General features: G+C 37.8%; 1 protein-coding gene across 2 annotated transcripts in view; it reads right to left on the bottom strand.

Annotated features, from left to right (window-relative positions):
- ME2 (malic enzyme 2) overlaps positions 1-12,547 on the bottom strand; it is a 49,644-nt gene that overhangs the window by 17,484 nt on the left and 19,613 nt on the right. For both annotated transcript variants that reach the window (XM_045457722.1, XM_045457721.1), the window contains 8 exons: positions 11,745-11,820; positions 10,485-10,646; positions 10,070-10,173; positions 7,077-7,186; positions 6,878-6,975; positions 6,467-6,580; positions 3,727-3,841; positions 1,369-1,511 (listed from right to left, as the gene is read on the bottom strand). In XM_045457722.1, the coding sequence (XP_045313678.1) occupies positions 1,369-1,511; positions 3,727-3,841; positions 6,467-6,580; positions 6,878-6,975; positions 7,077-7,186; positions 10,070-10,173; positions 10,485-10,646; positions 11,745-11,820 (922 nt within the window). The remainder of the gene's footprint in view (positions 1-1,368; positions 1,512-3,726; positions 3,842-6,466; positions 6,581-6,877; positions 6,976-7,076; positions 7,187-10,069; positions 10,174-10,484; positions 10,647-11,744; positions 11,821-12,547) is intronic.

Here is a 12,547-nt window from a genome sequence, read left to right as displayed (position 1 = left end):
GGCAGTGTTAAAGAATTCAAAAGAACTAAATCTTAAACAATTTGGATGAAAGTAAAAATTTGTTCCCGACAGCTGTCAGATGACTGAGAACAATGGCCCTCATAAAGACAAACACTGACAGTGAAGATGCGTTTGAAGAGGGTAAAAAGAATTGTTTTATGAAACGTGAGGGCAAGAAAGCAGAATATATTTATGAATTGACTATTTCTATAATACATCTTTGTACGTCTGTGTCACTAAATAATTAGAAAAATAATCAAATAGAAATTCTACAAAGGAAAAATACAATAAAATTAAGAATCTAACAACAGATTAGCATAGCTAAAAAAAGAATATGCCAACTGGAAGATAAAGTCAAAGAAAATCACCAGATTAAAACACAGTATGCAGACAGGATGGTGTATAAACTAACGTAGTAGATATAAGAGATATGGTGAAAAGGTCTGACAATCACACAACTGGAGTCCCACAAGAAGAGAGAGAGAAGGCAGCCAAATCACAGAGATACTGCCAAAAGAGACCACAAGAGAGGGCAGCATCAAGATAAAGAGCTCATAGTCCCAGGGGGAATAAATACAAAGAAAAACACACCCATGCCCAATGTGGTAAAACCCAAGACAAAATGGTATATCAAAAGGAAAACAAATCAGAAAACAAGAGAATAATACCTTCAAAGTGCTAACATAAAGTCCCTGTCAACTTTTACTTCTATGCACAGTGAAAATATCCTTCAAAATGAAGGCAAAATAAAGCAATTATCAAGAGAATTCATCAGACCCACACTCAAGGGAAGTTCTTCTGGTAGAAGGAAAATGATCCAAGATAAAAGCACACACATACAGGAAGGACAAAATGGCAACAGAAGATATCAAAATGTATCGAAATGAGTATTTTGTGTTTAGAATCATAATGTCTTTTGGGGTTTAAAACATAGAGAGAGTTAAAATGCACAACAATGGGGCCCCTGAATGGCTCAGTTCGTTAAGCATCTGACTCTTAATATCGGCCCAGGTTGTGTACTCACCATTTTGAGATTGAGCCCTGCAACAGGCTCTGCATTCAGTTGGGCTCTGAACCTGCTTGGGATTCTCTTACTCCCTCTCTCTCAAAATAAATAAATAAACATTAAAAAAAATAATAAATAAAGCACACAACAAGACCCACAAGACATGAGGGTATTAAAATGGAAATATAAGGTAATTGCTTTCAAGAATTCAAACAAGCAATAATATCAGAATTTGAAAATCCATGGGTGCATACTGGAATCTCTAGAGTAACCATGAAAAGAATTACACAAGAATGTATACCTAACAGGCTACTAGAGGGAAAATCATAGACAAGACCAATTCATGCAGTTGTCATCAGTACCTCTGTAAGTGTATATGCTTCTTCAGCTGTGCATTCAGCCTTTGCTGTAGGATTGCTCAATGCAAATATTACAGGCCTTTCGTTGATATCAGCCATGGCTTTGATTACATCAGGGGTGAAAAGCCGGCCAGCTCCTGCAACTCCTATGACATATAAAGGGGGAGGGGGGGAAGCAATTTCATTATAGTTAAAATAAAACAATTCTTATCAACATCATTTCTACAATAGGTTTAATACAACAAAAGCACAGGTAAACTCCCATCACAAAGACAGATTTTGTATAGCTGAGAAAATGCCATGGGAACAAAATCTTGAATCTGAAAACAACAATAAAATTCTAAAAGCTTTCACTGAAATACTCAGTTTGCCCCAAAAATAGTGAATTGCAGGAAATAAAAGAAGAGTATGAGAGTACCTCCAACTCTAATTAAGAAGATAAAACTTGCTACAACATGGAGGAACCCTGAGGACATTATGCTAAGTAAAATAAGCCAGTCACAAAAGGGCAAACGCTGTAGGATTCCACTTACATGAGGTACCTAGAGTAGTCAAATTCATCAATACAGAAAGTAGAACGGTGACTGCCAGGGGCTGGGGGCAAGTATTTGTTTAACGGGTATGGAGCTTCAGTTTTGCAAGACGCAGAGTTCTGGAGCCTGGCTGCACAGCAACGTGAATGCACCTAACATATCCAACTGTACGTTTAAAAATGGTTATGATGGCAAATTTTACATTATGTGTATTTTACCGCAGTCACAAATGAATTTTAAAAAGATAAAAACTTGCATCTCAAATGTTAAACTTTCAAACTCCGGTATTCATTACAAAATACCAGAAATTCAGAAGGGATACCAAATCATCTTGACTAAAACAATCTATTTTCCTGATGGAATTTAATGGCCTTTTTATTAAGCTCCTATACTGTATTAGGCCTCTGGGATATAAAAATGAGTATAACGCTGCTTATAATTGAGAAAAAAAACAAGTAAAGAGAAAATGAGAAAACCTGTAACAGGTGCCAACAAGTACGCAGTGTTAAGAGGAGGACCCGGCCCATGACAGGACACTGGGGATGACCAAGCAGTGCCTCAGCTGAGTACTCTTCCAGTCCATCCAGTAAAGAGACTTCAACAGTCAAAATAATTAATTTTCAATTCTGTTTTATAAACTGATATGTAATAAAGAGAAATACTGATCTGGAGACCAAAGTTTTAGCACCTGCTCTGTCACTCCTGGATATATGAAATATTCACAAATCTTGGGCAGGTTGTTTAACATCTCCGTGCTTGTTTTTCCTATGTACAATAGGAATTTATATTCAGTGTTTCTCCATGTGGAGGTGTGTGAACATATTTTTAGGAGTCCGTGAGTTCTAAAATAATTAAACCTTTAAAATTTTTGTTTTCTTGACCCTCCAGAGATAGACTGAATGGACAGATTCTTAGGTTTCCATATAGGGTTTTGAGAGAAGTTGGATGATCTTCAAGATGTCCTCTTGCTCTAAAACAATTATGAGTTCTAATCAATGAAGAAGCTAATGGCCATAGAAACTTACTGTTTGTGACTGGTTTACTATTTAAAATTCTACAGGGCCTCTTCAAGAAAGTGATAAAATTATTTAAGAATTATAGATTCAAATCTTACAGCTGTATACGAAATGAAATTGCTCCTCTTTTAAAAACTTTTACATTTTCGGGGCACCTGGGTGGTTCAGTCAGTTAAGCATCCGACTCTTGATCTTGGCTCAGGCCATGATCTCACAGTTCATGAGTTTGAGCCCCAAGTCAGGCTCTGCACAGATGGTGTGGAGCCTGCTTGGCATACTGCCAATCTCTCTCTCTCTCTCTCTGCCCCAACCCCTCGTGTTTTCTCTCTCTGTCTCTCTCTCAAAATAAATAAATAAACTTAAAAAAAAAAAAAAGACTTTTACATTTTCTGCTATGAACTCAGTGCCATTCCGGCATAGTCTGATGTCAGCTATGCAATGCCTGACTTTCAAAACGTACCAAAGCTTTCTGCTTTGTTGCCAATGCAAAGCTTTGACTCTGCATAGGACTTTCTTGGTTCAGTCTGTCAGGTGACCTTGGTCTTTTTTCAGGTTTTGAGTGCAGCGGTCAGTCACACCAACTCTAAAAGCAAAGCATGATAAATCGCACAGCTTCGAGCACTTAAAAGTACAAGCAACATCTGTTAACTGAACTTTACACACTATGACCAAAAGGCTACCACAGAAAAAAAAACATTATATGCTGAAAGCTAAATAAAATGGGTCATTTCATTTTTAGTGCTCTTGCGTGATAGTTAAGACCAGCAACATAGAGTTAAGTGATACAATGATTTGTCAACAACTCCACTTACCAATTATAGCTGAAGGCTTGAGTATGTTTACTGCATCTTCAAAAGTATCAGGTATATGCTCTGGGGCTGAGTGAGCAAAGGGCTCCTGATGACTCTCGATTTTAGCTTTTCGTCCCTGAATTTTTGGGAAAAATACAGTATTTTTTAGTAAATGCTTACCGAGAATTAATCGAAAAGACATCATTATGAGTCACATATTGTTTCTATAATATGAATGTCTTTTCATTCTCATTTACTTTCCTCTTCAACCTCTATCTTGCAATTCTATCTTTGCAGTGTCCACAAAACCCACATATAAAACATAAATCCAATCTTGTCATAATCAGAAACTTTCTAGTCCCTCTCAAAAACTCATTTACTTTGTTAAGTGCTTCTAAATCCAATATGGCACAAAGGCTTATAATACCCTATCCGGGTTAGACGCATTTTGGAATTCAGCATTTTTCACATTTTAGAAACGTATTATGGTAATATAGCAAATATTACAAATCTTCCCACCGTGGACACCCCAAAGTGAACAACACTTATGAATAGTACTACCAATACCGCCTCTGGTTTTGCTACCAGGTAAGTTCAAGTCAGTCAGATCTGTTACCAATTTCAGAAAAAACTTTGGGGATTCAGAGCTTTTAGGAATCTAGACATCATGGACTAGTTGTACTAACAAGAGTTCTGAAGCAAGAGGAACAGGGAATTCTGGCTCAGGACGGCTGAATTAAGAACATGCTTTCCTCCACGAATCCCAGGCCAAAAACTAGAACAATGAAATCCTTAGTAGTATTACAAGGCCACCAGAGGTACCACTGACAAACCAGAACATTGAAGAATTTCTCAGTATCGAAAGCAGGCAAAAACACATAGAACGCAAAAACCAACCAGGCTGAGAAATCCATACCTTTATTTTGGCAAAAGAGAAGACCCTGCCGCAGAGGTGAAACTTTGCATCAGAATTCCAGAATAGCCCCAGAGAAGAACTAGCAAGGTTTGGGAAAAGCAACACACCGCCATCGGTTGGCTGGGAAGTTAATTAAAGGACTGACATCTAGCCTCAACAGATTCAGGTTTTCAGAACAGTGGCTTCCTGTGCTCGCTCTCCACTATGGGGGTTCAACAGGAAACTCTCAAAGTCTCAATAAGGAGGGCAGTGTTTGGGTCACCAAGAGAGACTGGACACCTATGTGTTTTACACATAGGTCAAGCTATCCACACACCCTGAAAGAAAAATAGACTTTGAACTTGTGGATATAGAGGGATTCTCACTGGTGCTAACCAATACCATATTCGTTGTTGAGCTGACTTGTTTATTAAAAAGAATCACAAAACATCTGTGAAAACCAACACCACAAAAAGAAGCATCAAACTGGGTACCAGTAAAAATATGTATTCTGCCAACAGCTTTCTAAAAGCACAAGGTTTATAATCCTTGTATTTGATATATAAGCAAATACGGTGGCTATAGCTCACTCGGGAGGCAGCACAGTCCAATGGTTAAGAGCACAGGCCTCACAGGCTGCTCGGATGCGACTCTTACACACAACTTAAATTGATGACCTTGGAAAAGTCACCTGCCCTTTCAAACCGCAGTTTCCTCATCTGTAAAATTTCACAGAATTTTTGAGAAGATTAAATGACATAATACCTGTAGAGTCTTACCACAACGTCTGCTGCATTTTAAACTACTATTTAAAATTATGTATAATTTAAGCACTCAAAACTTTTCATTCATACACTTCTTCATTTTATTTTTTGTACGAATAGTTGTGAGCACTAATTAAGAAGGCAAGATTTCAGAACTGAAACAAAGCACACGGAAATAAACTTGCTCCAAAGATATGTATTTCAAGTAACTGAGGTATGTCATTATATATAACAAAAATACAATAGCATTGTGTACTGGACAGGTTCAACTATGAAACAGTTTACCTACATTATAATGTGTTACACAGTATAAGATACAAGGCATTTCTTAAGCTACTAAAAATGGCAATCAATGCTAGGAAGGCAGGCAGGTCCAAAGGATACTAAATTAATCTGGGATAGAAGCTTCTTATTATCCATGAACTGGCTTCAAGAAAACGTCCGTGGACATCTGTTAGACTACTACAAGGGATTATGATCTCCAAATGGTTAAAGAATTTCTGCTCAAATGTCAGATGTCCTGCTAACAATTTAATTAGAAACTTCTGAGTTCCCATATAAAGCCTAGTTTTAGAAAGGTCAAGTACAATCTTATTTGTATGGCTACTTGCTTTCTTAAGACTCAGAGAACAAAGCAAGAAAGAAAATGTCCGTGCCAACATGGAGATTATGATTTAAATAAAAAGCAAGAGTCTTTATAAAAGTCAAAAAGTAGACTGGAGGCACCTGGGTGGCTCAGTCAAACATCCAAATCTTGATTTCAGATTAGGTCACAATCTCACAGTTCCTGGGATCAAGCCCCACGTTGGGGTCCACGCTGACAGCATAGAGCCTGCTTGGGATTCTCTCCCTCTTTCTCTCTCTCTGTACTCCCCCCACTCACGAGCATGCACTCTCTTTCCCTCTCTCAAAATAAATAAACTTAAAAACAAAAAAACATGGGAGGATTTCTGTTGAGAATATACTGGAAGGTCCCCAATTGGTACAATCTGGACAGTTCAGTACAATACAGTATTTTAAGAATTGGTAATATTTTAAAAATCAAACTAAAAACACCATTGTAACAACATTCTTTTGCTTCTCCAAGATTTAATTACCTTACCTTAAATAATAAACCAAACTTGTCAACCATCCAAATTTTCTTTTGTGCCTCTTCTTCTGAGAGGCCATTTTCTACCATGGCCATAACGATGAGATTTGCAATTCCAAGAGCAGCCTGTCCAACAAAATATAAATTTTAAAATTAAAGACGAGGGTAAGGCACAATGCTTAAGTTACTTTATATATGAGGATTATGTGTTATGAGGAATATTTGGTTTATTCTTCTCTAATAAACCACACAAAAGCTGATTTGCTATAATATTCTCTCTAATCATATTTTAAATGATCTACTTTATAATAGAGATCTTCAATTCACACAAGATCGCAACAAAATGAAAAGTTCATTATGCCCCATTTGCCAATTCTAAAGGGTGATGTCGATTTTAAACTCTAAAAGCTTACAAAAACCTACCTCTCCTGCTCCAAGAAATAAGATTTTGTGTTCTGAGAACGACTTCCCAATAACTTTTTGTGCTGCGAGAAGACCTGCTAAAGCTACTGCAGCCGTCCCTGTGTGGAAAAGAAAGATTTCTTAGAATAAAAAAAGGGCATGTTAAAAACCTTTAAAGAAAGTAGGGGGTCAAAAACCTAAGGTTTTCTTTTTGCTTTACCTTGAATATCATCATTGAAGGTGCAATACTTTTCTCGATATTTTCTCAAGAATCTGAATGCATTATGATTTCCAAAGTCTTCAAACTGAATAAGTGTGTTCTGTCCATATCTAAAAACAGCGAAACCCATAATGACTGTGTTGAAAATACCACCATTAGATAGCTTTTCTAATAGTCTTTATCATCCCATTTAAAAATAATGTATCCCTTAAATGGGCACCTGGCAATTTTCAGAGAGCCTGTGAAAAACTGGAGTCGAAATGTAGAAATCTACTACTCATTCAGAAAAATTTATGAGGTGGACCTATGGGATAGTCACTGGCATAAACTATATCCAAGTGTTACCAAGCACATACAAGCATGAAATAACTTCCTAAAAAGAAAGGGATTTTACCTCTGAGTCTCATAAAGTATCTATTTGACATGTATATTCTCACTGTACTAGCAGTTAAACAGCAACACAGGAGAGTATATTAAGGAAGAGTTTATATTAAATAAGAAATTAAAAAATAATTTCTGTACGAGTTCACTGGCATTCAAAAAAAAAAAGACATCAATCATCTTGGTGAGGTGGGGTAAGGGAAGGCTTGAAGAGGCGAGGAGACTTCATTTGGGCCCTGAAAGAACAAAAAGTAAAGAAGCAGGAAGAAAAACAAGGTGTGTTTTGGTGAACCTGAATTGTCAACAATCAGGCTATATATTTCAGGGTTTATATGAAAGAATAAGGAGAAGTTGGTTAAGGTAGGCTGGGGCCAGATAAGGGAGAATCCTAAATGCACAATCAGAGAATGGGACTCTGTTGTGTATCCAAGGTAAAATCACTGAAGGCTGCAGGGAAGGGAAGACCCGTTAGGAAGGACAGACCTGCCAGTGACGTGTAACACACACTGGTGTGTGGAGAAGCAGGAAGCAGCCAGGAGGCTACTATGGTATAAGGACAAGAGAATCTGAAGGAAAAACCACGGGAAGTTAAAGGGACAATTTTAAGACATTAGAATGAGCAAAAAGAACTTGATAAGGGCCACCTGGGAAGTCAGGGAAACGCCATTAAAATGCCAAAGCAACCTGGATGACTACGAAGGTACTATTTATTGTCCAAGGTAGGGAAGTGAGGAGACGGGGAGGAGGTGGCAATTTCCGGGAAGATGAAACGTTTAGTTTTAGATATGTCAACTTTGACTAGGGAAAGGCATTAATTTTTAGTATCTTCTATGTACCAGCAATTTAAAAGGTAGGGCAGGGCTAGTATCATAAAGAGTTTGAACTTTACCCCCAAACAACAGGAAACTACTGAGAGATTTCAAGCAAAAGAATGACATGATGAAGGGCACATTTTTAAAAGATTAGCAGAGGGAGCCTGGGTGGCTCAGTCTGTTAAGCGGCCAACTTCGGCTCAGGTTATGATCTCCGGGCTGGTGGGTTCGAGTCCCATGTTGGGCCCTATGCTGACAGCTCGGAGCCTGGAGCCTGCTTCAGATTCTGTGTCTCCCTCTCTCTCTGCCCCTCCCCTCCTTGTACTCTTTCTCTCTCTCAAAAATTAAAAAAAAAAAAAAAAAATTTTAAAATAATAATAAAAGAGTAGCAGAGAGATAAGGTGGAGATGAAATGGAGAGGAGAGAAACTGAAGGAAGGTTTAGAAGCCTCCCGGAGAAAGATGAGGATGTGCAGAAAGGCTGTGGCAATGGAAAAGAGGAGACGTATCTCTGAGGCATTTACGTGGTAGTACCACCTGGGTCTGAGGACTGACAGACACTATAGAGGGCTGATGGAGAAGGAGGGAAGAGTCAAAGATAAGAGCAAAAGCTAAGTTTTGGCCAGAGGGTAAATGTTGCTGCCATTAATAGAAGCTGGCTAAAGGGAAGACAGGCAGCTTGCTAAGGGAAGGAGTGGTTTTGGACACAAATATGAAGTAGCAACAAAATGTCTAGATGGGATGTTAGAAATGCAGGCCTCAGAGACAGGTGGGACTAGAGGTAAGTTCAGGAGTCACATGCCTGAAGGTCATGGCTTACATGACTCAAAGAGAAAAGAACTATGAATGTATCCCCACTTAATAGAAGAGAGCAAGAAGAACCAGTACAGATGACAAAAGACAGAAAGAAGTGAGAGAAAGACCAAGTTAGGAAAGCCTTTCAGTAATCGAGAGAAGAGAGAATTTCAAAGATGAAGGAGTAGAAAACCTGGTCAGATGCTGCAGAGGTGGAGAGACAGGAGGAGCAATGGTCAGCAAATTTATTATTCTTTTTTTAATGTTTATTTATTTGAGAGGGAAAGAGAGGGAGAGAGAGAGCGCAAGTAGGGGAGGGGCAGAGAGAGAGGCAGACAGAAGATCTGACAGCAGAGAGCCAGATGCTGGGCCTGAACTCATGAACCATGAGATCATGACTTGAGCTGAAGTCAAGTGCTTAACGGACTGAGCCACCCAGGAGCCCCAATTATCAGCAAATTATTTTTAAAATTTTTTTAACGTTTATTTATTTTTGAGAGACAGAGAGAATGAGCAGGGTTGGGGCAGAGAGAGAGGGAGACACAGAATCCGAAGCAGGCTCCAGGTTCTGAGTTGTCAGCACAGAGCCCGACCCAGGGCTCAAACTTGTCAACCACGAGATCATGACCTGAGCTGAAGTCTGATGCTCAACTGGCTGAGCCACCCGCACCCCAGATCAGCAAGTTTAAAACACAAAAGCTGCACGAGAGTCCCAGGAACGGTGCAAGTGAGCCCAGAGGCCAAGGGGTGGGAGAACTGGACAGGAGGGTCTGGCAGAAGCAGGGAATACAGACTTCCTACAGCAGGTCCAATAACTCAGGAAAGCAAGGCAGAGTATAAAGGGTGTCAGCAGCATCAGAATCTAAGCAGGCAGAACAGAACCCAAATTCTCAAATATTTAATCTCCTTGTACCCATCTTCAAAAGAGATAAAGGAAAAGAAAACTGTGGTTCCTTTCTTTTATTAATTAAAGATTCTTCCATTTACTCAACCTTTTAAAAAATACCTGTCAGTAATGGCTTTCATAAACTCATCAATCAGGTCATCATAGCGCTGTGATCGATCTCTTTTCTGATATAAGCCCATGTAAAACGGATCTTTTAAGAGTGCCTACAAAATAGACCAAATGTAAAAATAAAATCATTTTGTTACATCACCAGTTTAAACATACTCTATAAAGCAAAAATTGCAAAATAAAAAAATTACTATCATAATTTTTAAAAATTCATTACATTTTCTTCAAGAATCTCTTAATAGGCTTAATTTACTGTTATCTGTATAAATATCAAAAGCACAGTTCAAGACAGACTAGCTTTAATCACATTTTCCCATCTTATATTATCTTCAAAAGAAGAATATAATAAAACTTTTGTTTTTTAAATATGAGAGAAAGATCAAAGGGGAAAAATTGTTTTACTCACTGGATTATCAGTTCCTACATCAATACACACAGGCAGGCATCTATCAGGCCGTATTCCAGCACAAGCTGTATACAAACAGAGTTTTCCTACTGGGATCCCCATTCCATACACACCCAGATCTCCAAGACCCAGAATTCTCTCTCCATCAGTCACCACAACGGCCTTAATTACAAAAAATACATATAAATTAAAAGTTGCCAAAAATGGGGTACTAAAGCATTTGAAAAAAAAGAGTCTCTTCGTATATTTTCACTCTTTTAAAAACAAAATTGTTCCTTGATTAACTTCCAACATAAACCAACCAAGCATACTTAAAACTGTAGGACTTTAGAATCTAGGTATAAAAATGAGAATGAACTAGGTCTGATTTTCCTCTGTCTTTGGTTTAGGAACAGAATGCTTCTGACTGGAGAGTCAACTTATATATCTTCACAAAGACTAAACCAGGGACAGGCAGGCAAACTTCGGACAGAGATTAACCAGAAGAGAAAATCAAGTTTAGAAATGAACAACATGCTACTCCCACATAATAACGTAGGCCAAACAAGAAAAACCTTAGCAACAGTGTGTGGGGGGCTGAGGGGAGATCTAGAATACAAAATATACCTACCAAGTTTTAAGATGATACTGTGAGTAATTATCTGACCAAATTTTTTCTAGATTACTACAACTAATAATTATTCATTAAAGATTATTTTGGTGAGGAAGACATGTTATAAAGGCAAGTAAGGTTACTGCCTATAATAAGCACTAAAGCCTACCAAAAGATCTTAATAAGTCATCAGATTTTGTTTTATGAAAGCCAGACTGATGAAAATTTATATCTATTACAATTGAAACTCAAAGAGTTTTATATTTGCTACGGATCTAAATCTACCTGGGATTCAGAAGAAAAAAGGCGTAATAAATCCTCTCACCACCCACCAAAATGAAAGTTTTTTTTATGGCATTTAATGTATTTTCTCTACCGGCAATAACATTAATTGAAACAGAAAAGGAATAAAAAGAAGGCAACAAAAAACACCAGTGGTAGTGACAGGTTCACAGTGTGAACTAGTTCCAATTTCTTTCCCAGGGTAAACTCCGTACTGGTCACCCATTTTGTAAGTATTACTATCCTGATCTCCTCAGGGCGCTAAATCTGCATGTATGTAAATGCAAAGTAAATCAGAGCAACAATGAAAACTGTTCTTGGAAATTCAGAGATAACTTACAAAGAAAGAAAATACATTGTGAAGAGGAAGGTTGTGCTATTAGTACCTTAACATGATTTTCTGGCCAGTTATCCACAATTGATCTAACATGACCTCTGTCTGAGATTGAAATAAATAATCCCCTGCAACAGAACAAAAACACCTTTGCATTTCACAACAGTTTTTTGCTTTCTACTAAGTTTTTGTTCATAATTGGAATATTTAGATATTGTAATAAAACATCAAGACACAGTATCGTTTCCAAGCAGATTTTGCTAAATCACACTGGATTATTTTCAAACATTTTCAACTATTTCAAACTATAATTGCATTGCTCACACAGTAGCTGCAACAAAGATGATTATTATACGATGTGATGGTGTTACCCAAGAAGGAATGTTTCCACATCTCATGTTCAAATAAACTCCAGACACCTCCAGTAAAAGGCAGTACAAAAATAAACCACTAATGCAGGAGAGCATAATAAAGCTACATACACTCTGATTCAAACTCACTAAAACTGAAAATTTGAAATATGAAACAGCAGGAAGGGAGAGAAGAAAACTACAGTAAATAACTTCACACAAAAGAGGATGTCCTTGAAGCATTAGGAAAAAGTGAAAAGTTATTTTAAACACACAGCGTATTGTTATCCAACTGAGATAAATAATCCAGATTTTTAAAAAGGAAGAGAGGTAGGGAGAAGGGGATGGGGGAGAAACATAGGTTGTAGAAAATGAGTCAGGCAGATGTGAGGGTCAACAGGTCCCCAGTGCCTTCAAACTGGTTCTTACACTTAACTTTCTCATTGGTACCTATCTCAGCTTTGGCATTACTATCCCATCTCAAATCAGTTTAAACAGTTTCTCA

Source organism: Leopardus geoffroyi, chromosome D3, assembly GCF_018350155.1.
Source record: "Leopardus geoffroyi isolate Oge1 chromosome D3, O.geoffroyi_Oge1_pat1.0, whole genome shotgun sequence".
Classification (NCBI taxonomy): Eukaryota; Metazoa; Chordata; class Mammalia; order Carnivora; family Felidae; genus Leopardus; species Leopardus geoffroyi.
This window is presented reverse-complemented; position numbering and strand designations above follow the sequence as displayed.